Below are 27,182 nucleotides of genomic sequence, written 5' to 3'. Positions count from 1 at the left end.
GGGCTCTGTAGATCAGCCATGAGGTGAATGAATCCCTTGAGTTTCCTGTCTGTGACACATGACATGTAGGCGATAATACACAACAAGATATTCTGATTATTCCTCCACTGAGCTCATTATTTGCGACGCCTCATTGTGTCATGGCTATTTATTAAACTAAAAGTTTGTAGATTAACCCAAAACTTTAATGTTTTGCAAGTGGTGAATGAATGATATTGTCATTTTATCTTTATTATTATTAACATTATTGGTGGTAGTGGTCGTCGTCTTGAACCAATGAGTTACTGATTCGGTGTTTGTCATGTTGATCAAAGATAATCACCCGATCAATACTCACTTACAATACTTATAATACTTTTTGGGGCCAATACTGACATTGATATTCAAGAGATTTAAAAATATCTGATAACAATATGATCAGCCGGTACGGTTGTCTATTATTAATACATAACCTAGAGGGGCTATTTGTACGTTTTGCTGTTGCTACATAGCTAACGTTAGCATTAACAGCTGTTTCCTTACCAGTCCAGGAGAAACAATGTGAGTTCAAACTTCATTCTTTCAGTCACCAAGCAAACCCTCTTCTTGTTTTGCTTATATTCCTATCACTTCTTTTTGTCTAGTTTAGCAGTTAGCATGCTAACCAGCTAGCTCCAGTCCGTTTGGACTCTCGTCACTTTCCGATACCGAGTCACTGTAGCGTCCAGTCTGCACTGAAGAAGCTCAGAGGACGTAATATAACCTCTTGCATTGCAAACGCAACTGGCTGAAGTAAACAGCTGTTAATGCTCACGTTAGCTATGTAGCAATAGCAAAGAGTTTACAAACAGCCCCTTTAAACAAACAAACAGGATATGTGTCACCTACAGACTTGAGAAATTTTACAGTGCAGAAATAAACTAGTCAATGCTCTCTGCTGGAAAAACTCAGTAATGGTGACCCTGTTTCTAAACCTGCAGTAGAAGCTAATGTCCTACCTGTGCAGCCACACTGATCTCATTCACGCTACTGGGCATTTTTCTTTGGGGAAAACCTTGTGGTATCACCTGTCAGTGACGCTGTGTTTTAAGAAGAGAGTCAGACATGAAAATATTTCAGCACCTGCAGGATTAGCTCTCCCCAACTATGAATCCTGTTATTTTTAGCAAACAGCTCCACGTACACAGAAAAGTCTGGAGTCCTAAGAGGCCGACTGCCATGAAATTGACTGAACACATTCAGGCTCCCCAGAGGATGAACTCGTTCAATCTTTCCTTCTTCACAAGCTCTATTTTAGCATCAGCTAAAATGCCAAATGCTGGTTTATTATGTTGTTTATTTTGATCCATCACTTTTGCATTGTGGAGTTTATGGATGTTGCAGCCTGGAGAAGTTTCTTTACACTCTGAGTCATGTTTTTAATGTCAAAACTGAACAATAATCCCACCTACCTGTCATCATGCATATTGTTTTACACCTAAATAAAAAACAGTGCAGAGTACACAGTGTATTCTGACTTCAGACGCTTTATTTTTCATGCCTTTTCCCACCGAGTCATGATATCACAAGTTTAGACAAGCCAGACATGGCCGCGGTTTGTCTCGCAGCGCTCAGGTCCGTCACTTGATCGCTATTCGGATGTCAGGTCCAAGGTCAGACTCTCAGTGCCCGCGGGCTCGGTGTCAGAGAGGAGGGAGATCTGAAGACAGCTAAAAAAAACCACACACACACACACACACACACACACACACACACAAAGCAACACAACCCACAGGAGCTGAGCTAACTTATTTTTTCATCCCGGTGATACTTGGGGCAAGGTGAAAAGACGAGAGAGGAAGTGATGGATGGAGGAAGAGAGAGGAATGAGGGGGGGGAGGAGAGAGGTGAGGAAAAGAAGAGAGAGGGAGAGAGAGAGAGAGAGGGAGAGAGAGAGAGAGGGAGAGAGGGAATAGAAGGTAAAGTGGAGTCACTGGAGAGAAACCGAGCAGAGCTGCTGTCAGATACAGTAAATCTCACTACAACAGAGAAAAGGAGAAAGATTCAAGTTTTCTTATTGATTATATTCGTACAAAACAAAAAGAAAAGCTTCATACTGCTGTTTAAAGCGACTCAGGGCTGAGCTCTCTGCTATTTAAGGAGTAGCTGAACCCAAAAGAAGCTGATCTAAGGCTTCAGTAATCAATGTTTTCAATTTATTATTTATAACGGCAAAATCCTGTGTTGCATTATTTAAATTTAAGAGTCTTTTGTAAAGTTATATCCTGATCAAAACATGAACTTCAGCTTAATTAACAGCGTGATTACACAAAAGGTTCTGCACTGATTTGCGCTGAACTTGGCGGAGGGGAGGGGGAGGGGCCAGAGACGAACCCATTCAATTCTGGTGCAGATCCAGGAATTTATTATCACTTTAATTCACATTTTCATCAGTATCTCAGGAAACAATGTTTGGATCAGATGTCTTCATGGTGTCGAGGTTTATGAGTTTGTACAATTTTGGTGGAAGAAACTGCTGACTCTGCATTACACACGGAGTTGTATGACTTTCTATATTTTATGACAGATGATTTATATTATCAGACTACTTTCTTTCTTTTGCTGTTATCAGAGCGAGACAGACGTGTGTGGATTGTTTGGCCTTGGCAGAAGTGTGTGCGCTCATTTTTTGTGTCCCCTTAATTCAAAGTAATGTCCTCTTTCTTTTTTCCCCCCGATTAGCCTCTGTCAGATTGTTCCATCTGAATCATTTTTCAGACGTTTGAAGAAGTTAAAGAACACAGTGACTCACAAGGAAAGGAAAAGAGGAACTCATACCTTGAAGTGTGTGTTATTCTGCAGGCTGCAGTGATTAGTGTTGACACCATTCGTGCAAAACCACGTTCATTATAGGAAAATAAGCGCGCAGCCTCGCGGACGGAGGGACATGTCGAGCCGAAGAAGTGCTGAGAGCAACAACTACTTCATGATCAAATACTGAAAAAAGTTTCGTGCCTTATTCGGGCTCGGCTCTGCCTGTAAACGCTGTGAGAGGAGTGAACGTTTAACCTTCCAGCACAAACACACAAACACACAAACACACAAACACACGAACAAACCAACACACGAACACACAAACACACGAACAAACGAACCACTCGAGTGGCAAAAACTAAACTTTATTCCACTTCCTTTTTTCTTTTCTCCTCATCAAACAGGCTCCTTTCCCGCCTCGCAGCCAACATCGCCGAGTCAACACGTTACCACAAACACACACTTAATTACACACAAACACACACACACAAACACACACGCCACAGGACAAGCAGCCTATTCTCTTTTAACACTGTCACTCCACATTAAGGATGCTCACCCTCCAACAACCTGCTGGAGGCTGCAGCAGCAACCTTGTGTTACATAAGCACCACACACACACACACACACACACACACACACACACACACAGAAGTACTTTGGTACTTGTGAGGACACTGATTGACATTTTTATTTTTCTAGCCCCTAAACTTAATTTAAACACAAGTCTGACCCCTTGACCATTTTAATCCAAAATCCTCAATTTCATTTCCTTGAAAAAACATCCACAAATGTTCCCGACTTACAAACAAAATAATAACTTTCCGGAAGGTTTCTAAACTTTTAAAATATTTATTCATTTTCCAACATCACACCACAAATCCCAAAGTGTCCTTCACTCTCCAAAGATTTCCTGACTTTGTCCCTCTTTCCAAAAATGTCCTCACTTCTCACAAAGGCCGTACATGTGCACCTGAACATAAACACACACACATACACACAGAACGTGGACATGAACATGTAATCTACATACATGCTATTACACACTCTACAAACAAGAACTGAAGTACACACAACACAAACAAATATATGTATTTATAGTTATTCATGCATGAAAATAAAATCGCAAATCATTATAAATACATTACACACACACACACACACGCACACACACACACACACACACACACACACACACACTGTGACTCATTTCAGGCCTGAAGTCAGTGACAGTTTCAACCTTTCAGACTCAGACTCTGTTTCAATGTTTATCTCTGCTCTTTCACTCAAAACCTTCAACGCCAACTTCAGCATCTATAAAGACCTGTGTGTGTGTGTGTGTGTGTGTGTGTGTGTGTGTGTGTCTGTGTGTTTTCAATTTTTAGCCTCATTTAGTTTGCTTAATGTTTTTCCTTCCTGTGAGAAACTAGACGAGCGACTTCACATAGAATTGATGGTGAAGGTTTGAGCGTCAGGAGGGACGACGTCTCTCTGCAGCCGAGAACAGGAAGCACGAGGAAACACCCGTCACCAGTCTGAAAGAGCAGAAAGCACCGTGACCTCGGCCGTGACCTCGGCTGCAGCTCTGGAAGATGTCGATCAATCAGCCTTTTTCTTCTCTGCCTGATTTCAGAGCGTGTAGTGCGGGGAGGATTATACCGTGGCACTTTTCACAGACTCTCAGCTGTCACACATTGTTTCAGTTCTAATCCTACATGAAATTAATGAGGGATTAACCGTGCAGCCTCTGCAATAATCACATATTTTCCTGTATGTTTAGAGCTCTTTGGTTTCTCTAAGAAACGAAAGATGCAGCTGTTTTTGCAAAAAAAAAAAACCATCAGAATCAACTTTTCCTCCTCCTCCAGCGTCTGGAGGTGTGATCACACCTTCGCTCGTCTGATGTGACCTTCCTGTGCCGCTCCTGTGATCTGCCCTCAGCTGCTCTTTCCTATGTGGCGTCTCCTGGCTGAGCGGATTAACAGCTGCTTTAAAGTGAAGTCCTCGCTCGCACTCGCCCTCGCCCTCACGTCCTCGCTCAGACTTCACAGTCAAGGTCTGTCCTCTCCGTGAAGGATGCCGCGGCCGCGAGTCAAGAGCATTTTGAACCTTGACACTGAGAAGATGCTTCACTCCGTCCCCTGCAGCTCTCCACCTGGAGTGCTTTGGGTTAATGTGCAGGAAAATAAGTGTCTCCACTGAGGCTCGTTCAGTTTCTCGTCTGTTTAATTTGCCAAATTAAAAAGATTTCACACAGATTCATGTTTACTTACTTTTACTATTTTTATTTTTTATCTGCTTCTTTTTGTGAGAAACAGCTTCATTGTGAATTAAATTATTATCTATTACTGTAAAAACTTTCAGAAAACGGAGTAAACTAGAGACAGTTTGGAGTTTGGTTTAGAAGGACGGGACTTATTTTATGTCTTTGATCACATGCATTAAATAACTTGTAATGTTTCCTGTCTGTTGAGGTAAAGATCAGTTGGAGAACAGTTAAATTCACCAACTGATACTGATGTTGTTGTTTTTTATCAGCTTTTTTTTTACTGTAATTAAAGAAACACACTTCAGGATTATAATTCCTGACTCATACAGAGAAGTTACAAATTGAGAATATACCAAGTGGAAAGCGTGAAGACGACAATTTCTTTTAACTGTAACTTCCTAATCTTAACATTTGTGTCACACGGTTGTTATTTAGGGGACGAAATGAGACAGAATAACTCTGACGGCTGCATTTTAGCAGCAACATACAAGCCATTAAAATATTGGTAATGTTAAAAATGAATCTATTTAATATAAATTGGAAATTGGAGTCACACACACACTGCAGCTAAAGTCCAGCAGCTGAACGACAAACCACAGCGTGCATCAGTGGCGCTGAGTGATGCTGAATTGTGTGTATGCTAAGGAAGTGCTGGCTTGGTAATAAATACCTGGAAACAGACAGTTGTGGGATTGCAGTCAGCTCCGGCAGCACAAACACTCCACATACATCATTATTAAGCCATCACACACATGGCTGAGGATCACTACACATTTAAATGTATTTGTGTATATCACAGAGCGAGGCGCGATGCGGTGTTTATCGGTGTGTGCTGCGCTGGCACATAATCAACTCTGGCCTTTGGAGCGAAGATAAGAAAAGTCGTAAAAATGTAATGTACAACCTGAGACCCAGATTTCATATAAACAGTAAACATGTAAGGGTTATTGTGCCAGACAATATCACAACGCATCACTCATTGTGCTCAGGCGTCAGGAGACTAATGCTCTTCAGAAGAGGATGAAAATTTACCAACGTTTACCAGCTAATTTCATTATTTTAACCCCGGACAAATGCAATATGATCAGTGATCTGAGGCTTATTTATTTGAGTATTTCCATTTTCTTTATAGGAAAATATCAAACTTTTTTATTCATGTGGAAATTTTGGTTGTTTTTCCAGATTCTGATCATTGCAGAAAATATAATCCCAAATCTTGCTGCATGCAGGCTAGAGTTGCCATGGAAACATGATGTCATTATGTCAAGGGGAGTGGTTCTTAGCACTCGCGGCAAGTTTCACGTCACTTGATTAAAGATTGGAAAACCGACAAATAAGTTTCGTCAGTTTGAAGAACATCTGTGTCAATTTTGTTAAATACCAGACACAGGAATTTTTAACTTTAAGGCAAACACATCAAGATGTAAGTTTCCGTGTTGCAGCGCCCCTTAGAGGTGATTTGGACCACCTTCAAATCAGATGCACTTGCACGTGAACGCCCGAACATTATTACAGCCATATGTGATAGTTTAATATTTGATAAATCATGTCCGTTAGCGCTCTGCTTCACCAGCCTCCGCTCTTCTGGTTTCAGTCTTTGCTCCAGATGTTGAACGTGCTGCGGGGATTCGCTCCCGTTCAGCCGCGAGAGCATCAGTGAGGTCAAACACTGATACTGGGTGATGAGGTCTGGCTCGCAGTCAGCGTTTCCAGTTCATCCCAAAGGTGTTAAGTGGGGTTGATGTCAGGGATCTGTGCGGCCGGGCCAGTCAAATTCTGACAAAACGAACCTGGAGCTTCAGTGTATCTCAGGCAGGAGTCACTTTCCAATCCTGCATGTCCACAACGCGTCAATCACGACAGGAATATATCTCCAGCGTCATTCGGTTGCAGAGCATCACACAGGCAGAGCCGTGCCGCCAAATAAAACGCATATTGTCCCAATAAATGGTTAAAACCTTGACCTGAGTTCACTGGGCTGTAAGATTATTTCCTTTACAGACCTGGCCTTGTGTTGAAACAGGACGGTCAAACACAAACTGTTGCCATAAAGCTCGAACAACATTGTGAAAAGATATAATTGTATGTTGCCGGTTTACAAACACAATTCCTGGTAAAACAAAATATATATATTTTCTTCAACAATCACAGATTCTGATATGAGATTTGTTACAACGCTCTTCTCTCGCGTACCCAACATTGGCGGTCGTATCACAGATGTTCTTCACGTACTTCAAGGTGAAGCCATCAGTCGAAGTGGCTTCTGTTTTCATCTGTTTACCTCCTCGTGAGTCTGATGTCTTTGTGATTGCACATGCATCTCGGACGTAAAAGCACCAGTGTGACTAAAGTGTGAGTGACTGTTGGTTAAAATTTGAAAGTCGGTCACATCAGCATTTCACTCTTAAAGCCTTTAGCTGACGGTCGATGTGAAAGCAGCAGGATTAACCGTGTGAAATCAAGTCGCCATCAAATAAAATGTCATGCGGCAGATACTCCAGCATGTGTCGCACAACACTCAACGCTAGAGCAGAGGTATTGTACCTGAAGTTGGAGCAATGTTTATTACATTACATTACATTATTACAAGACTCGTTGTTTTTCTCTCCTTGGTGGCTCTAATACAAAGATATTGTTCCTTCTTTCTTCCAATAATAATGTGAAGTTTACTTTCTTCTACATCATATTTAACCTCATAAAATACAATACCAGCAAATATTATAAAAGATGGAGAGTGAAAAGGTCAAGAGCACATAAACACTGTTCGTCAGTGTAAAATCTGGTCTCCAAACTGGCTCTGAAATGATCCTAGAGCTGAACTAACAGCGTCAGTACCAGGCTGGATTAATGATGAGGACAGTCTTTGTCTGCTCTGTGATTTGATGGAAATTGAAAATGAGTCTCATATCATGTTCTATTGTCCTTTATGTGATGAGCTGAAAGAGATGCCTCGTAGCATAATTACCTCAATTTCTGCTAATTTCATTTGAATAGACGATAATGAAAGACTTCAGAGGAGATGCTGTGAGCTAAATTTGGAAAGGCTGGGAAAAGATGGCGACACGCTCCGTTCCCCTGATGTGAAAACCTGAGTATATGATGAAACACCTTGAGCACAAGACACTGGTTTTAAAGAAGACGTTAGCATTAGCAGCTGTTTTACTTACCAGTCTAGACAAGACATTCATCGTTGTGTTTACAAGACAAGAGGTTATAATACGTCCACTGAGCCGCTACAGTGAGTCGCTATCAGAAGGTGAAAAGACCAGTAGGTGCTAGCTGGTTAGCATGCTAACTTCAGTAGGAGAAAAGAAGTGATAGAAACAGAAGCAAAATACGAGCTTTTCCTTGCACCTCTGGAGACGGCTCTTTGTGAGTAAAGGAATGAAGTTTGATGCTGAACTCACGTTTCTTCAACACTGGTAAGTAAACAGCTGTTAATGCTAACGTTAGCTTACCTAGCTATAGCAAAACTTACAAATAGCCCCTTCAACCAAAGTGCTTTTGTTGCCTATACAGTGACAAAATCCTGAACTTTGTAATTGTTGGTACAAAACCGTTAAACTTCCTTCAATTAGATAAAAAAAAACTTTGCTACTGAACATCCCAGCAGGAATCTCTTCCTCTGAAAGTTATTTTTCAAAACAAATTAGCAGGAGATGAAGATAATCTCTAGGTTGTCATCGGAGCCAAATGATTTAATTCCCTTTAATTCCAAAACTACATGAGCTGAAAAAGGCCGAAAAGCTTGATAGAGCTGCAGAGTTGGTGATAATTCATCACCGAGCAATCTCTTCACATCACACACAGCCATTTGATTGATTATCACTAATGTAAGAATTGATTAGTGCAACTTCATGTATACAAATTAATAGTTTACTATCAGTGATCAGCTGACAGAGCCGAAATCAGCAGTTCTCGTAGGTTTAAATCTTCTCTTCTTTCACTATTTGACCTTTGACCTTTCTCCAAGAGCCCTCGGAGCAACCCGTCTCAGCCCTGCAGAATTTCTCATTCTCCCCTCCACGCAGTTTCAGTTACGGGTCACAGGGGTCAGAGCTCTCTTTAGAACGGACCATTAGTTTGACCGGTCAGTGGGTTCAGTGGCTTCCTGTTCAGGGTCTGTTATGCAACTGATGCGATGTTTGATGACTCAAACAGTTCAGATACTGAAGCTGCATCCTGCAACTTCAGAGACAATTATTAAATCAACAATCATTAAAGTCTATGAGTCAAAACTGTCAGTGTCAACAAGAGTTTTTAAGACATTTTTACCATTGGACAGAATCTTGACACAGACTCCGTCCAGCAAGTTTGGAGAAACAATTTGTTCATTTTAAAATCCAGGCAGGTTCGTTATTGTCAAGATGATTGAGTTTCACATTTTTGGTAAACGTTTAATTACAGAAAAGCTTGTGCATTTGGAAGTAAACAATTAATGAGAGGCAGGTTTATATTCTTTAATATGAGCAAAGATGCGTTTGTTTGTTCCTGATTGAACCAGAAACTCGTTTGTGACCCATTTTGATTCCTCAGCCACATTTCTGAAATCTGCCACTGTATGAAAAATGTATTAACAGATGCCAAAAAATGGGGCAAAGCTCTCACTAACCTGAATGAAGTCATTAGTGAATATCTGAATAATTGTACTGAAATACTGAATGATAACCATAACAAGCCTTTGTTGTATTAAATAAGAATTGTATATTTACAAAGCCTCAAAGAAATCTGGTCTATTCTGAGTCAATGAGCCCTTGTCCACTGCATGGCACCAGCTCGCCTCGACTCTTCCCGCCTCTTTTGGTTTTCCACTGGGTTCCAACAAGCTGAGGCGACGCCAAAAGGTGACATGAAAACACTGCGGATGACTGATTAGTCAGAGAGAATCGTCGCTACTGCCTCATTGTTAAACTGCGCCATTTTTAACCTGCACACCGCTCACGGACGCCGGCTTTACGAAGGCGACTGGACAGAGTTGAGTCGATTTGAGTCAGTACCATGTGGCTGTAAAACAAAATTTCCTTTTAATCAACATTTTAATCCATATTAATGTCTGTCATCTAGTTTAATCGTCAACACAAAGCCTCCACTTGAGAACCAGAGAGACCCAAAGATAACACACGTATTTATATGGAAATTGACGGGACACATTCTCGGTCCCTAGAGGATGAACCCGGTTGTGATTGGAGGGCTTTTTGGACTACAGAAACTCTGTTTGTTTCGTCCAACACACACTGTTCATGTTGTGGGTTTAATCGACTTTTATTGTTGAATATTATCGTTTTTTGATATTCTCTAAACAGCCTGAAGAGTTTTTCCTTCTCACCTACACAGTTTGCACGTCTGCCTCCTCTCTCTGTTTTCATGACAGTATTCAGTTCTTCATTCCTATGCATTCTTAAAGTCTCACAGCCTTGGCCTCAAATAAAAAATTTAACCCTGTCGCCTCAGGACTCTGGCTCATTAAAACATATTTCTATCCTTGTCATGTAGGGGCCTCGCAGCGATGAGCCTGCACCTCATTTTAGGTCCCGCTCTGCAGAGTCTAAGCAACTAGATGGTAATAGAATTCATGAAAAGAGCCTTTTCCTGTTTCAGCCGGACTGCGTGGTCAGAGAGGAGGTCCACGCGAGAGTCAGAGCTGAATTTATTTAGCAAAGTGAAATTAAATCTGGTTCTGGACAGACGCCATAAATTTATCTGGTATCGGTCTGCTTCACAGTCACGTCATTCAGTGAATTTACCTGCGCACCTGTTCATGAAAAAGCCCTGACATTACTGACATTAGATGTACGGTGTGGGCTTCTTGAAGCCGTCAGAAAGGATGAATCCCGTTCGACAAGTCAGGAGTCAAGAGTATTATGTACATATACATGAATATAATACAGAGAGGAAGATATCCAGATATAAGCCGCTGTGTTTCCATTCATAAAAGGCGCTGAGTGTCGCTCCTGCTTGTTATCTGATGGGACATAAATGGTGTCTATATTCCACATTTTCAGGTTTTCTCTAAATGGAAAAAAAAATACATTACAAAGCGTGTTATTGATGCCAGGTGGTTAAAAGACCGAATAACAACGAACCAAACCTGAGACGCTTCTAAAAGCAACAACATTATAAATATCTGTGGACCAGGTAGCGTTCACCTCACATCTTCTCACATCTTATTCTTATTTCCAGAACAAATTTGGAACAAACAATCAGCCAGTGAAAGACTTTGTCATTACGTTCCTGTACGTTTTCATATCTGCGAACGTGCAGTGTATGAGTCCGAGGGCTGCAGCGTGCTCGGTGTGAAACGCACCTTAACACGGAGAGTTTAACATCAGACTGGAGATCACAGAAAACAAAAACAAAAACACGACTTACACACATATAAATCCAGTTTGTTTGAGCTTCTGAGGACGATGATGATGATGAAGTCCACTGAACCCTGAACATAAAACATTCAATACTAGAGACCTCCTCTTTATTCCTCGTCACTCTATTCAGGAATAAAGAAAATACAAAGATAAAACAGTTTCAACATTCCTGTTCATCTGCACGTTGCGAGTTGATATAAAATGCATATCTGTAACTGTATATATACATGTGCATGAATAAGTGCAAATATAACTACACATTCCTCTACAGTCTGCACATCATGTATCATGCACACGAGCAGTTTACAGGCTGTATGCATGATGCCACAAACACAGAGGCGGTGAAGACCTTTTCGAATTCAAGCCTCTCTCCAGCCTCAGAGTAATTCTTCATCGCGTGTATGTGGAACGGAGGTCAGATATATTTACTGGGCTGCTTCAGGAATTCCATCGGAATCTCATGTTCCGTGACACGAATGCTGCCACGCAAGGCGAAAAGGTCGTCCGTAATTGAAACTGTGACATTGAAAAGGCAGGACAGAGGTGGAATTAATTAATGGTCTGACCTGAAATTCAAAGATGAACTCATACTGCCCCCTAGTGTCACCGGAGGAGTGATGCTCTGTTTATTTTCATGATTTGTTCATTCTTCCTGTGTGATAGAAACCTTTTAAAAATATGTATATATATATATATATATATCTGCCTTCTCTCATCAGCTCTCTGCTCTACTGCTGATAGTTTTCCCATCAACCTTTACCCTCATTACTTACTTACTATTGACGGTCCAGGTCACTGGAAGTTAAAGTCTTGTTGAATTTAGTATAAGTCGCCTTGGGGAAGAGAGGAAGCTTTTTCTTTTTCGTTTTAACATTTCTATGTGAAATGTAAATAGAAGACCGGAGGAGGCTTTGGAAACCGGTTGACCTATATTCAGAGGTTTTACAACCTGCAGAGGTTTAGTGTGAAGTCACCACCTCAGTATCTCTGCAGACTCTGAATGGAGGGTATGGATTTCACTGCCTGTCTTACCGGGCTTTTCCTCTAACTCCCAGTGAGCCGGCTGCTGACCGGTTGAGGGAGTGACCTCTTCACATCAGAGCGCAGATACTGAAGGTGTCTCCAACAAACGTTACGGTTTTTAACCAACTATCTTTATGCAAAATTCATGATAAAATGACTCTACATCAGGACGTGTGTTTGCTGTTTCCCACCGCATCAGGACACTGCATCAACAACATCTAACATCAACAGGAAGGAGAAGATTTCTGCTCTACATGCACACATTCAAAAGGTGGAATCACATCTACTGTAGTAACCTGCTACAGGAACAAGAGCTGGATTAGGAAACATTCATAGACTTTCTTTTAGACTGAGCATTTTTGTTACCATGCATGTTTTTGGAGTTTTTAGTTTTTCATGTTCATTTATGAATTTTGTGCCTTTTTCTATACAATTTTTAAAAAAATTTCAACTTCCCTTAAAATCCACACAACCTGCACTGTGTTGCAGGATAAAAACAGATTCAGGGTTTCAAACCTAAGGAACCAATCCTGTCAACCTACGGAGACAAAGGGGCGGGGGTAAATAAACCTGAAACCTTGTCAGTACAGAGAGTGAGAGTTAGAATTAGCACAAATGCTAAAACTGTGTCAGCCACAACATAAACAAATAGAAGATGCTAACTACGCTAACCATCTGCTAGTCTCTGGTTCTGGTCTCAGACTCCTCCTCTGAGTCTGGGTCTGACTGAGTCTCTGATGTTTCCTCCTCTAACCATCTTGATGCTCTCTGCTCTTTCACCTGTCCACCTGGAGCCAGCAGGTAGTGGGCGGGGCTTAAGGTCTGATCCAGGTTTCTCAATGAGGAAGTAAAATTAGATGAGCTTCACACCCAGTTTTTATGTGTATGTGTTAAACAGAGTTTAAAACATCTGGAGAGGAACTTTTAAGCAGAATTACAGAATCTACATTAAAAAACAAACTCAACCCAACTCTCACAATCACATGGTGTTATTACACAAACCAGACTTTTTGCGTTACTGTTCAAACACAGACGACATGTGCTTTCAGCGGTCACCGTTCCTTCGCAAACAGATCCATGCGAACTCTCCACAGGTCAGTTTGCTCAGGGCACGAAAAACAGGACGACTGTGTTGTCGTCCAAAATCCGAACAGACAGAAACGTCTGTCTCCCGCACAGACAAATAACAAACATCAGAAATGTTTTGGTCCGTGTCGACGACAGAGGCCAGGTAACAGGGCACAGCTGCGATATTGAAAATCTCAGATGTACAAAGGGCAGTGATGGCCTGAAGGTAAGTAAAGCAGCCAAGAATATTAGTGAAGGTTTAAAGATCTATAATCAATCAGTCATAACCTGCAGCTGTCCAGAATCCTGTGGTTGAACTGAGCGACTCCCACGTCTGAGCACCAACAAAAAAAAATAAAAACCTTGAACAGAACTCCCCTGTTTTGCTTCAGGGAGTTTTCTAACCACAAAATGTGGAGTCAAACCTCTGCAGATTTTTTTTTTCTGCATGTTTTCACATTATTACTGTAAAAACTGTAGGACTGTAAATCTAATCACTAATCTGATTCCTGCTGTTTGAGCTGGAGGTGAGAAGTTCTCCGAGGTTCAGAGAAAACAACAGACAGAAACCTCTGCAGGCAGGAGACGCCATGAGATGGTTGTCATCTGTATTTATTCACTGGATGATTTATGTCTTTTTTAGCCACTGATGAAGCACTTTAACATTTTCACTCACAAGAAAAACAAAAAAATTTCCTTGCTCCAACATCCATGTGTTCATGCTCAGTGGCTCATACACATTTTCTTTCACACAAGTTTCTGATCCGTAAACAACACGTGGTTTCGATGAACCAGAAAAATGTTTTGCTCTTTGATATTTCACCCTCTTTAACGTGAGTGTTTGTCATGAATTGTAATGATTCCTGAACATTTAGAGCCTTGACTAACGCACTGTGTGTGTTTGTCTTATTTTATTTTATTCTATTATTAACTTACCTGCTCGTGTCTTTTTTGTCCTGTTATTGTGTTTATTTGAGTTTTTTCTTCTCTTCCTAAATGTTCGTCGCTGTAAACAAAGGTTTGTCAGGTGTGTTTTCCTCCTGTCTGTGCAGAGATGTCGTGATGCTGTGTCAAGATATTTATCACAAAGATCTCAAAAGGACAAAAGATAATTAACATTCATTCGTTCATACCAACACTGTGACTTATTTAGGTTGATGTGCTTGTGCACATGACATGTAGCCCACTGTTTTCCAACTCAACCTCACATGCACAATCCATGTCAAGCACACCTGTCCCAGCCGACCAATCAGAAGCCCGACTCAGGACACACCACACACACACACACACACACACACAGATGTCAGACTCGCACACAGGTTCAAGGATACACACACACACACTACTGATATGTAATGTACGGCCCCATATGTGCCGTTAACGTGTGTCTTATATGGAAGGTTTCCTCCACTTTGTTATAAATTATTACATCTTATAATTATGTATTATAATTTATAATTCATAATATACACATTTCTATACACATTATCCTGAGATCAGATATTCTAAAACATGTTTTTAGGTTTCTGTATGTTTCTTAACCTGAGGAGGAAACATCATCAGACACAATTAAAGAAAAATAATAGATTCTTTATTGAGAAAAAAATCCCTGAAAACTCCTTTAATGACAGTCAATGTTAAAGGTGTTTGACACCTGTTGTCGGAAACTTCACCAAGTAACAGAAAACAGATTCAAAGCAGTTTTCATTGATAATTATTGGATTAAATTAGATTCACTTTAATCTGTGCAGAGAAATAAACAAACCCTGTTTCTGCCCCTTCGATCGGATCGGTACCAGATCTGAATGGATTCGTCTCTGGACCGGGATTCTTCCCGCCACCGAGACTGGTGTAAACAGGTTCAGGAGTTTCAGCGTAATCCTGCTGACAAACAAACACACATGGGCCTCGGTCGTTCAGGGAGACGCACTTTAATGACTGAAACGTGATACAGACACATATGAGATGCATCATCAGCAAACACACACACACACACACACACACACACACACACTCACACCCAAACGTGACACTCTGTCTATGTATAGACGACTGACCCCTTCCCCATTCAAGCGAGAGGCAACGTGGTCGCAGACGTTTTTTAATCATCTGGAAATGATTTTCTTCTTGGGGATTTTGTTTAAGTGGTAAATGATTAATAAAATTATATTATATAAAAACTCAAAGTTTGGGGAGAGTCTTCACCAGTGTCAGATGAGAGGATGTCTGTGCTTCCAGTACAGAGGCATGTTTAGCCTAGCTTAGCACAAAGACTGGCCGACATAACCTCCCTCAAAAGTGAACAAAAACACCCGCACCAACTTCCATGTTTTGTCTCGTTTACTCGTGTAGAAATAGAAAATGTAAAAAGAAAACATTACAGTCAGAGTAAACACATGCTGGACCTGCGGTGTGTTTATTTTGGTCGTTCAGAGATGAAACTGATCCGACTCCGGCAAAGACCACGACCGAGAGGAGTTCCCAAGATGTTGGACTGAGTCCGACCGAGCTCTGGAACAAACCGGCGGCCGTGTAAGATTCATGTGAATGATGAGGAGAGCTCATTAAATGTAAAAGTACATTTTCATTCATACTGTTACAGATACTCACCTCCTAATCCAGAAACAGCCCTTTAATTTAATGTGTTCATATACTGATGCATGTTTTTATTGTACTAGCAGATCATGAAAGTTCTTGCTAACGTCCGATTAGTGGAAAATTCAAGGTTAAAGAAAATGTAAACGAGATGTAGAAGTCATTAAATGCATGTGCTGTAAGATGAACTGAAGTCCTGACTGTGTAATAATACAAAGAGCTCAGCAGATCGGCTGCTACATTCAATATAAGATCAATTAAAATCCATTTAAAGTAATCGCACGAGTCGAAATGATTTATTTCTAGAAACGTGCTACAGAGATGAATCAAAACACAGGACGGGTATAAATAAAAACCTGCATATAAGTGGATATAAATAAAGGTAATTGAAAGTGTTTCTTAACATTATTTGTATATTAATTTGAAGCAGAAAGTAAAATGCAATAAAAAAAGGTGGAGTCAAGACATAAGTCAACAGTTACTGTAAAGTTTCCTTGGTGAGTGGGAGGTTTCTCACCGTCACTGACGACATCTGGCTGCAAATGAATCTGTGTGATATTAAAAGTTATGAATATAATTCTTATAGGTGATATTGGTTTCACTCATAAACACTGAAGAGAAACAAGCAAATAGAGACTTTTGTTTTTCTTCCAGGTAAAATCATTTTTAAAAAAGGTAATGTTGAACCAGCTGGTTGTTTTCCTCTCGTCTCTCCTCGTGGGTCGGCTTCGGCCTTTTCTGCGTTTCTCTGGTAATTTTCCACAGAGAGAAGAAGATGCTGCGTCTCTGTTATCAGCGTCTTATCTCGGGGTGGAGCCGCGTTTCCTCCACAACAACTCTGACACATTAACGTCTATGGTTTTATGGAGCCAGTGTTTACATCCACTTCTCTCCTTTTTATTTCCGCCTCAGTTGTTTGATGGTTGTTAAAATCATCTAATCTTTCCAAGTCCGATAATAAACTCAGAAATCTCTGCCTGTCTTTTTGTCTCTCTGTCCGTCCTCTGATTTTCTTTTTCAACCTTTTGAATTTAAGTTCAAATGAGTCAAGTCAGTTTAAAGAGCACGAACGTGATTCACAAAGATTAAACTTTGACATATTTGGGATCTTTGGAAACTTTGGGATCTTCACTAGAACTGAAAGTAAAGTTTCGTGTGTTAGTAGACAATTTAGATTCAATAAGATAAAACAGATAATATGTTTTTTAATTAGTTTTTCTGTTTTAGTTTTTCTGTTTAAAGAGCCTACACTACATTTCAAAGGGAGATATATCAATATATTTAATGTCACATTATTAAATATAAAAAAGTGACGCAATTGCAACTCAATTTCGAGAACATACACAACTTGGTACCAGATATTGATGTTATATATATTATATATATATATATATATATATATATATTCAGTTCAACAAACCTGCTCAATCATCGGTCCATTTAAGTCAGGAAATAAAAAGGTTTAATGGAGAAACTGATACTCTGAACTGGCCTTTCAAAACAGTGAAATGTGATATATATATATATATAAAAAAACATAAAACATATACATATAAAAGTGGCAGTTTGTTTCCAATGTATTTATTATGTTGAACATTTTGTGGCTCTCTTCATAAAGTGTGTAATATTTACATTATTGCCATTCGTCTTAGTGTTTCAGTCTGTCAGAGGGAATCAGATATCAAAGATCAATAAGCAGCTGTCCAGCGTCTTCAGTCCCATCACAGCGAACATGTCCTGTATTTGAAGCAGGTTTTTGTTGTTTGCTCTGCTGGTGTTTGAGTGTGTTTCCTCCAGGTCTCTGGTTTAAACATTATACGTTAAGTATTATCAGGAACCTCTGCTGCCGTCCTTCACCTGGTCCCAGCCACTGACCTCAGATTGTCTTTAACAGTTGGAGGGCAAATGTTCCCACAGGGATTAACAGTAAAACCATTTCCTGTTTCTTGTCCTCTAGCTGCCAGTTTATTAGGTACACCAAGCCTAAACTAATGCTGCTTAATACAACATTAATGGAGGTGATAATGTTCAGTTTTTTACTGACACCGTTTTAAAGAAGCGTCGATTCAAATGTGAAATTACTTTGGAGGATGTAGTTAAATGAAGAGGTGTTTCTGTTGTTTAGCCTTCGCTCACTGATATAAACTGGGTGGAATAAATAATAGAGACAGTCTCAGTATTTAACTACAATAGTTGCAACAAAAATTGAACGTTAGAGCAGTTTTATCTCAGTGTACCTAATAAACTGGTACCTGATTGTGTATCTTCTCAAATGTTTTTAATCACATTTTACCTTCATGACACTTTAGTATTTTACTTTTTACAAAACAATCTGTTTTTAAATGGTTTGGTTTCAGTCTTTTACACCTTTATGTTTATGTTGTTAAAATGATACTTAATATTAGCTTAAAGTCTAAGTCAGTATTGTTCATGGAAGCTGTTGTCAATATGATCATATATTGATCAGATATTCCTTCATTAGTCCCACAGTGGGGGAATGTGGACGATACAGGAAAGAAAACTGCAAAATGACAATATCAAATATTAATATTAATAATATAATATATAGAAAATTAACCCTTTGTACGGACTTGCACAGACAGCTGGCTGAATATCGTTACAGTGAGGAGGTTTGTATTTCTGCTCCTCATGGCTCATTTCCATGGTGGCGTCTCCATAGGCTGCAGTGCTTTGAGGAGCTGACACCTGATTGGCCGGCAGGGCTGTCCCGCACATTGAAACTCTTGCTCTGATTGGCTGTTTGTTCTAACATTCAGTGTGGTTTTCTTATCACAGCAGTCACTCTTTAAAATCGCTTTTCTCTGTTTCTCAGGAACATTTGTGCCCGTTGCTTTGTCCGGAGGAGACGAGGCGTCATCAGTTTCTTCCTCATCACCGACACTGAGGGAAACGGAGCGTTTTCATTGGCGGGCTGATGAGAGGCGGTGGGCTGAAGTTTGGACGCACAGAGCAGCTCTGAGAGGAAGATGCAGAACTCCAACAGTTTTCAGGTGGATGATTTTATCGCGGGATGGATCGGCGGTGAGTGAAAAAGTCATTTCCGAGGCTGTTGTTTCAGAGAGAGAGGCTCAGGGGGGGATTGTGGTGGTGCTGGTGGGGGTTGTGGGGTCAGATGGGTCACTCCATGGCTTCCCATGAAGTGCATGTTTGTGTGGATTAAAATCAGCTGTGCAGGGAGGTAAACACAGCTTCAGGATCAGGCTGCTGTTCTCGCGCAGTGAAATCCGTTTTGCAGGAAAACCTGTGCAGCCTCACATGCATCCACATGCAGTGTAAACAATGGAGGGTCTGCAAAGAAACCCCCTCCCTCCTTCCCTCCCCCACCCACTCTGATAAACACCCTCACCTCCAGTGTGAAGGAAAGTAGTTTAAAGCCAGTCAAGCGCCTTATCTCCCGCAGACACGCACACAGAGTCCGTCCCTGCAGGATTGATCATGTGGAGATTTTTTTATTCTAATGAGAAAACGCTTTTTAAGTGGAATACACGCAGTGACGGGACTGGCCGCTGGGGGCGCTGCTGCTGCGTCACTTTCAGTTGCATAAACAATAAAGTGGGACTCCAGCAGCTTCACACTGAGATCAGGCTCTTCTGTCTGTTCACGGTTAATTAATGAAACATTAAACTTGAATTCTGACTGATGGATGCAAGTCAATGGAAGAGATTTCAAATTTACCCATGCACAAACGTCATATATGTATATACAGTATATTCAATTTCCATACATGAAATATACGTTCATATGAAATAAAAACAGATGTAAAAATTCTATATAAAATCCATTAGAATTTGAAACAATTTCATATATTGACATATGTATATCCCATACAAATATATATGTTTATAAAAGAACACTTAGACATATGTTACATAAATATATATATATAAAACAGTAGGGTCCAAATATCTGAGACCAACCTTCCCGGAATGAGAAGATAGACATGTTTCAAATGAATAAGAAAGATATTTATAAACGTATAGAATCTTTATGTGTATGTTGTTTTAATGAACTTGCATATATATACATATAGACATATCTGTCATATATTACATTTCTGTTTGGGTGAGACCCCTGTGAACCGAAACTAAAAGAATTCTTTCAGTTAAAATTAAAAACAGTTTTCACTCACATCTGAATTGAACCTCAATGAAAACTGAGCAGAAATAAAGATAAATGCAAAATTCAGTTTAAATTTCTCCCTGATGGTTGTTGTGGAGGCAAACAACGGGTGGAACCAAGGAAACGGGTGATTCATGTGAATTCTCTCATCGTCTCTCAGTTAATGAGTAAAAGCATCTTTCATTCAGCTGTTGACCCCCAACAACCCTGTAACAAGACCAGATCCAAACCTAGACCACAAACCTGGATCAATTATTTTTTTCTTCTTCTTCTTCTTTTTTTATTATGTAACATGTTTCTTTTCTTGTTTTACTGCCAATTTAAATAAATTAAGTTCAACAAAGAAAAGTTTTTTGCATTTGAAAACACTTTCTGTGCTGTGAGGAGGGAAACCTACAGCAGCAGCTGCAGGACGACACTTCCTCTTCTTTCAGTTCGTGCCTCATTTTCATCTTTTACATCATTAAATCAACCAGACAAAGCAAGTTGGTAAAGTTGGCGTCCACCCCGACCGCCCTGAGCGCCTCGTCCTAAACACAACAAACCTGTGGCCAGTTAGTCCTGGCTGTTATCTGCGCTTGGAGGCAGGATACTGCATGCATTGTTTTTGTTGTTTTGCTATGTGTTGTGTGTGTGTGATGCGTATGTGCTCACACACAGTGCCCAGAGAGTGGCAGGAACAGGGGGTCAGTAAGGGCACAATAGCTCATGTTTGCCCCAGGGCCCCATGATGGCAGTCCAGTTTGTCCAGTCTCTGGCTGCATCACCCGCTGTTTCCTCTCAGCAGGGACACGACAGCACACGCTGGGTGTTTATGCAATTGTTTGTACTTTGTTTGCACTTTAGGGGCATGGAGTGCATCACAAACCAAAAGCCCATTACAGAAAAATTCAAATAAAGTGTGTTGCTTTTATCCGTAGACATAATTAAGTCTCAGAAATGCACCGAATAACAAAGAAAATCCAGTTATTTCAAAAGCTTTTATTGAGCTCGTCTTTGCAGCACAAGTCTTTTTCCCTTCACAGACAGTTTCATGTTACATTATCTCTCTCTTTTTTTTCCTTCCTCTGGTATTTTGTGTTTTCATTTTATTTTCTTCTGTGTCTGTTTTTCTTTTTCTTTTGGCTGCAGGAGCTTCCAGTGTGGTCGTGGGCCATCCGCTGGACACAGTGAAGGTATTTTAGAGCTGCAGCACGACTCTGCCACACTGCTTTCTCACAAAGTGCTTGATTGTGATGGGAGCTGCTGCGTTTCTCTCTGTAGGATTGGATGAATTGAATTGAATACTCCCAAACCTTTGAATGGTGTTGTCCTGCTTTTATACAGTGGCTTCAGAAAGTATTCAGACCCTGTCACCTTTTGCACACATTTTAAATGGATAAGATGCAACACTGAGCTATAACGATAATGTGAAGACGTGTTGAAGACATTCAGTACGTTGTAGAAACCACTGTGGCAGCAGTTACAGCTTCCAGTCTTCACAGGGAAGTCTCTACAAGCTTTGCACACCTGGATTTGAGCAATCAGAGCTGGAGAGGATGGATGGCAAGTGCCTGTGAACTTCTATCTTCAGGTCACTCCACAGATGCATTATGGGGTTTAAGTCAGGGCTTCGGCCGGGTCACTCGCGGACAGTCAGAGACTTGATTGTTTGTCTCAGGTCATTGTCCTGCTGAAAGCTGAACTGTCACCACAGTCTCGGGTTACATGAACTCTTGTTTTTTCTGTATTTGGCCGCATTCATCCCAGTTCTGACCAGTCTTCTTCTCCCTGCCGCTGTGAAGCCCGCCCCATAGCATGATGTTGCCACCATCTTGCTTCTCGCAGCGCCTGGTGTTTTTGATTTCAGCCCAAGCGGTTCAGTTTGCGTCTCATCGGACCAGAGAATCTTTTTCTCCTTTAAACGCTGTTAGTCGAACTCCAGCAGGCTGCCGTGTGTCGTTCTCTCAAAGTGGCTTCTGTTTCGTCTTTTTATTATAAAGCTGAGGCATAAGCTCTGTTAGTGTGGCCATTAGGTTCTTGGTCACCTCTCTGACCAAGGCCCTTCTTGTTCAGTTCAACTCCAGGAAGAGTCCTGGGTCCAGACTTCTCCCATTTCACAACCACTGTTTTCCAGGGAACACTCAAAGCTTTAGAAATGGTTTTATGAAGGAGGTTTACAGAGAGACGTCATGGCTTGGTTTGTCATGCAGTGTGAATTGTGGGCTCTTGTATACACATGTGCCTTTTGTTGAATATTTCCAATCAGTTCAGTATCCCATAGGTGGACTCCTGGAAAGCATGTATGTCAAGGGTAATTAAGAGTATGAGTACCGGGTCTGAACTCTTCAGTAAATGAGAGATTTCAGTTTGTGATTTTTGATAAATTTGAAAGTTGTTTTCACTTTGTCGTTATGGATTATTGAGGTTAAATCCATTTAAAATCAAATCAACACAATAAAGGGTGCAGGAAGTGAAGGACTCTTTCTGAAGCCACTGTTGTTGTTACATAAGAGAATAAAAACCTGCAGTTCATTAAGACTTGCTCTCTTTTGGTATTTTGTGGCACATTGTGTTTTGTTTATTGTAATGTAAAAACAATTCAGACTCATTTTCCACATTAACACATTTTTGTCATTATGGGAAGAAGTTGTCTGTTTATACTGACAAACTTCAAACCAAGCTACAAAGTTTTAGATGAAAATTGAACATGATAAAATGAAAAGTGTTTTCATGATACAGAACAAAGAAGAATCTCTTCTGGTAATAGACAGAGCACGACAGTAGTAATGAGCATAAGATGTAGTGTAGTGTTGTATTAAAAGTTTTCTCCGAACCATTTGAAGTCTGGATCTATAAAGAGCTGAAGTCTTTTTCCAGTTTCAGGTTATGACCTGATCCACTAACGCTCAGATCATTTGCTGTAGAATGAAAGCAGAATAATTTTACCTTTGTAGGTAAAGTTTTGAAGTTTTACAGTTTAGTGCAAGAGTAGATATTTTTCTCAGAGATTTGGATGGAAAAACACCAGAAACAACTTTGAGTTGAAATCAATAAGGAAACACTGTGAGTCTTTCCAGCAGACACTGGACGAACCTTAACCCTAAGTTTTGGTTGAGTTGAAAAATCCCCCTGTTGGTTAATTGCCATTGTGATGTTTAGCAGATGTTTGTATTTTATGTGCTAATGTGTCATTTTGGCTACTTAACAACAAAACTTAAACTCAACAAAATATCAACAACAGCTGTCGTCAGTATTTTATGTCAGATCAACATTGGCGTTAGGCATTGTCCTGAATTTTGGTCACCTGACATCATATCCTACGTTAAGCCAAATATCAAAGTGTTAATGACACGTGTGGCCAGCTGCAGGGTCAGCCTCCACATACTGGAACTATTTTGTCGTTATTTGTTTTGAAAGTGGATGTTTTCTCTCACCAAGACGCGGCTCCAGGCGGGGAAAGGCTACAAGAACACGCTACACTGCGTCCTCACCATCTACAGGAAGGAAACGGTAAACACACAAACTCCTTCAGTCCAAGTCTAATTTTACTTATTTTTTGACATTAGAACGGTATGGATGATTATCAGATGATCTTTAATTGAAGTGTCAGGCGTTGCTTTTCTCAGGTCAACAATTCACACTTTAATTCTTTTTGAGATCTTTTTGTGGAAGACTCTGACTTTAGTTTGTCCTGTCTGTTTGTTTGATTGTTCAGACAAAGAAAGTCACAAAAAGATAGCACAATTCACATTTTTATAAGTCGATGTAATCCACAGGCCGCACCCTAAATTATTCAGTTTCCTATTGAATAAGCCAAAGAATAGATTTATTTGTTATGTTTCATTCTCTAGTTTGATTTATCTTGTGTTGATTGTTGTGTGAGCCAGTTTCTCAGCGGGAATCTAAGTAGATTCAGCGCCATGGGAAGTTATTTGCAGAAGCTTAAAATTGAATAGTAGTTCACCAAATTTGATCAGTAACATTTTGCAACGTTGCAAGACGTCTGATTCATTTGTTTTATCGGGTGTGAGGCAGGGTTGACATTATGGTATGTGTCATATCAGCCCTGCACTCCCTCTAAACCCGCAGATCTGCTGTTCTCAGTGGTCAGATGATTTGTTCAGGCAGTGGACAGCTGTGTTTTACTTTTTCAACATGTGTCTCCTAAACTCCCCCCCCTCGCCGTTAGCAGAGAATTCTTTCCACAGAAATATTTGGCAGCAACTTAACCCCATTTTTCATCCTGTGCATTGTTGGCAGACAAATGGCCCAAGTGTACTCCTGAGTTTAAAATTTGCACTGTGCACTTGTAACACTTGTAACACTTAACTGTCATCTTTGTTTTCTGTTTCTCAGGTCTCAGGGTTTTTTAAGGGCATGTCTTTCCCACTGGCCAGCATAACTGTCTACAACTCAGTGGTGTTTGGCTTCTTCAGTAACACACAGAGACTCATAAGCAAGTATCGCTACGGCGACGGGCATCATCCCTGTGGCATGTTGGACTTGACCGTGGCCAGCATGCTGACTGGACTGATGTCAGTAGGCCTGGGAGCCCCGGTGGATCTGGTCAAGATCAGACTGCAAATGCAGACGCAGACGGTTCTAGCAGGTAAATCAGGGTTGGTGGTTTTGGCTTAAGATGTTTGTGTTTTCCCCATGAACAGAAGAAACATACAAGAAACAAACATATAATTAATTATAATACTGAAAGCGCAGTAGTTGTTGTTGTTGTTGTTGTGTTTTCATTGGTCTTTGGAAGCTCAAATAATGGTTTGGCTTACTGATCATAACAATGTCATGGGAATAAAAAAGTCATAGTAAAGTAAGGCATAAAAATTTTCACACAGAAATACCCCAACCCAGGGTTCGAACCCACAACCCTCCATGTCCTAGGCCACAGTTCTAACCATTCTATTACTGTGCTGCTCCATCACAAAAAAATCATATTGTATTGGAATATAAAAATGTTATAGTATAGTTAGCCATAAAATGTTATAGTATAGTAAGTCATGAAAATGTCATATTATAGTAGGACATAAAACATCAACAAACATCATAGTATAGTAAGACATAAGATTTTCAAAAAACGTCATAGTAAAGTAAGTCAAGAAAACTTCAAAAATATCATAGTATATTAAGACATAAGACTTTCAAGAAACGTTATAGTGTAATTCAGCATGGAAACGTCAAATAACATCATAATATAGGAAGACATACAGCTCTCATGGTATCGCAAGACATTAAAACGTCAAAAAACGTCATAGTACATTAAGGCACAAAAACGTCATGGTATAGTAAGACATAAAACATCAAAAAACGTCATAGTATAGTAAGACATAAAACATCGTAGTATAGAAAGAAATAAAAATGTAAAAAAAAAATCATATTATAGAAAGGCATTAAAACGACAAAAAACTCCATAGTATAATAAGACATAAAATCATCAAAAAAACACCATAGTATAGTAAGACACAAAAAAGTCATAGTATAGTAAGGCATAAAAACGTCAAAAAACGTAATAGTATAGCATGGCATAAAAACGTCAAAAAACGTAATAGTATAGCATGGCATAAAAACGTCAAAAAACATCATAGTATATTAAGACACAAAAACGTCATAGTATAGCACGGCATGAAAACGTCAAAAAACGTCATAGTAGTAAGGCATAAAAACTTCAAAAAACTTAATATTATAGCATGGCATGAAAACGTCTAAAAAACGTCATAGTATATTAAGACACAAAAACGTAATAGTACAGTAAGGCATAAAAACGTCAAAAAACGTCATAGTATAGTAAGGCATGAAAACGTCAAAAAACGTCGTAGTATAGTAAGACACAAAAACATCATTGTATAGTAAGGATTAAAACGTCAAAAAACGTCATCGTATAGTAAGACACAAAAACGTAATAGTACAGTAAGGGAAAAAAACGTCAAAAAACGTCATAGTATAGTAAGGCATGAAAACGTCAAAAAAGGTCACAGTATAATAAGGCATGAAACGTCATAGTATAGCATGGCATGAAAATCGTCAAAAAACGTCATAGTATAGTAAGGCATGAAAGCGTCAAAAAACGTAATAGTATAGTGAGACAAAAAAACGTCATAGTATAGTAAGGATTAAAACGTCAAAAAATGTCATGTATAGCATGGCATAAAAATGTCAAAAAACATCATAGTAGTAAGGCATAAAAACGTCAAAAAACGTAATAGTTTAGTAAGACACAAAAACGTCATAGTATAGCATGGCATGAAAACGTCAAAAAATGTCATGGTATAGTAAGGCATAGAAACGTCATAGTATTACACGGCATGAAAACGTCAAAAAACGTCATAGTGTAGTAAGACAAAAAAACGTCAAAAAATGTCATAATATATTAAGACACAAAAACGTCATAGTATTACACGGCATGAAAACGTCAAAAAACGTCATAGTATAGTAAGACAAAAAAACGTCATAGTATAGCATGGCATAAAAACGTAAAAAAATGTCATAGTATAGTAAGGCATAAAAACGTCAAAAAATGTCATAGTATAGCATGGCATGAAAATGTCAAAAAAAACGTCATAGTATAGTAAGGCATAAAAACGTCAAAAAATGTCATAGTATAGCATGGCATGAAAACGTCATAGTATAGCATGGCATAAAAATGTCAAAAAATGTCATAGTATAGTAAGGTATAAAAACGTCAAAAAATGTCATAGTATAGCATGGCATGAAAATGTCAAAAAAAACCTCATAGTATAGTAAGGCATAAGAACGTCAAAAAATGTCATAGTATAGCATGGCATGAAAACGTCAAAAAAACGTCATAGTATAGTAAGACAAAAAACGTCGAAAAATGTCATAGTATAGCGTGGCATAAAAACTTCAAAAAATGTCATAGTATAGCATGGCATAAAAACGTCAAAAAACGTAATAGTATAGTAGGGCACAAAAACGTCATAGTATAGTAAGGCATAAAAACGTCA

At 39.7% G+C, this 27,182-nt stretch overlaps 1 protein-coding gene across 1 annotated transcript in view; it reads left to right on the top strand.

The window, feature by feature from the left end:
• The first annotated feature begins 13,583 nt into the window (after positions 1 to 13,583).
• The window catches only part of slc25a48 (solute carrier family 25 member 48), a 23,122-nt gene continuing 9,523 nt past the window's right edge, over positions 13,584 to 27,182 (top strand). Inside the window, exons 1-5 of the mRNA XM_023416475.2 lie at positions 13,584 to 13,720; positions 18,923 to 19,131; positions 21,361 to 21,404; positions 23,650 to 23,721; positions 24,568 to 24,820. Coding sequence (XP_023272243.1) covers positions 19,077 to 19,131; positions 21,361 to 21,404; positions 23,650 to 23,721; positions 24,568 to 24,820 — 424 coding nt within the window. The 5' untranslated portion in view covers positions 13,584 to 13,720; positions 18,923 to 19,076. The remainder of the gene's footprint in view (positions 13,721 to 18,922; positions 19,132 to 21,360; positions 21,405 to 23,649; positions 23,722 to 24,567; positions 24,821 to 27,182) is intronic.

The sequence above is a fragment of the Seriola lalandi genome, unplaced genomic scaffold, assembly GCF_002814215.2.
Source record: "Seriola lalandi dorsalis isolate HSWRI2012SDOR001 ecotype SW California unplaced genomic scaffold, Sedor1 jcf7180002054565, whole genome shotgun sequence".
NCBI lineage: Eukaryota > Metazoa > Chordata > Actinopteri > Carangiformes > Carangidae > Seriola > Seriola lalandi.
The sequence above is the reverse complement of the archived record's forward strand: the minus strand, read 5'-3'. Positions and strand labels throughout refer to the sequence as shown.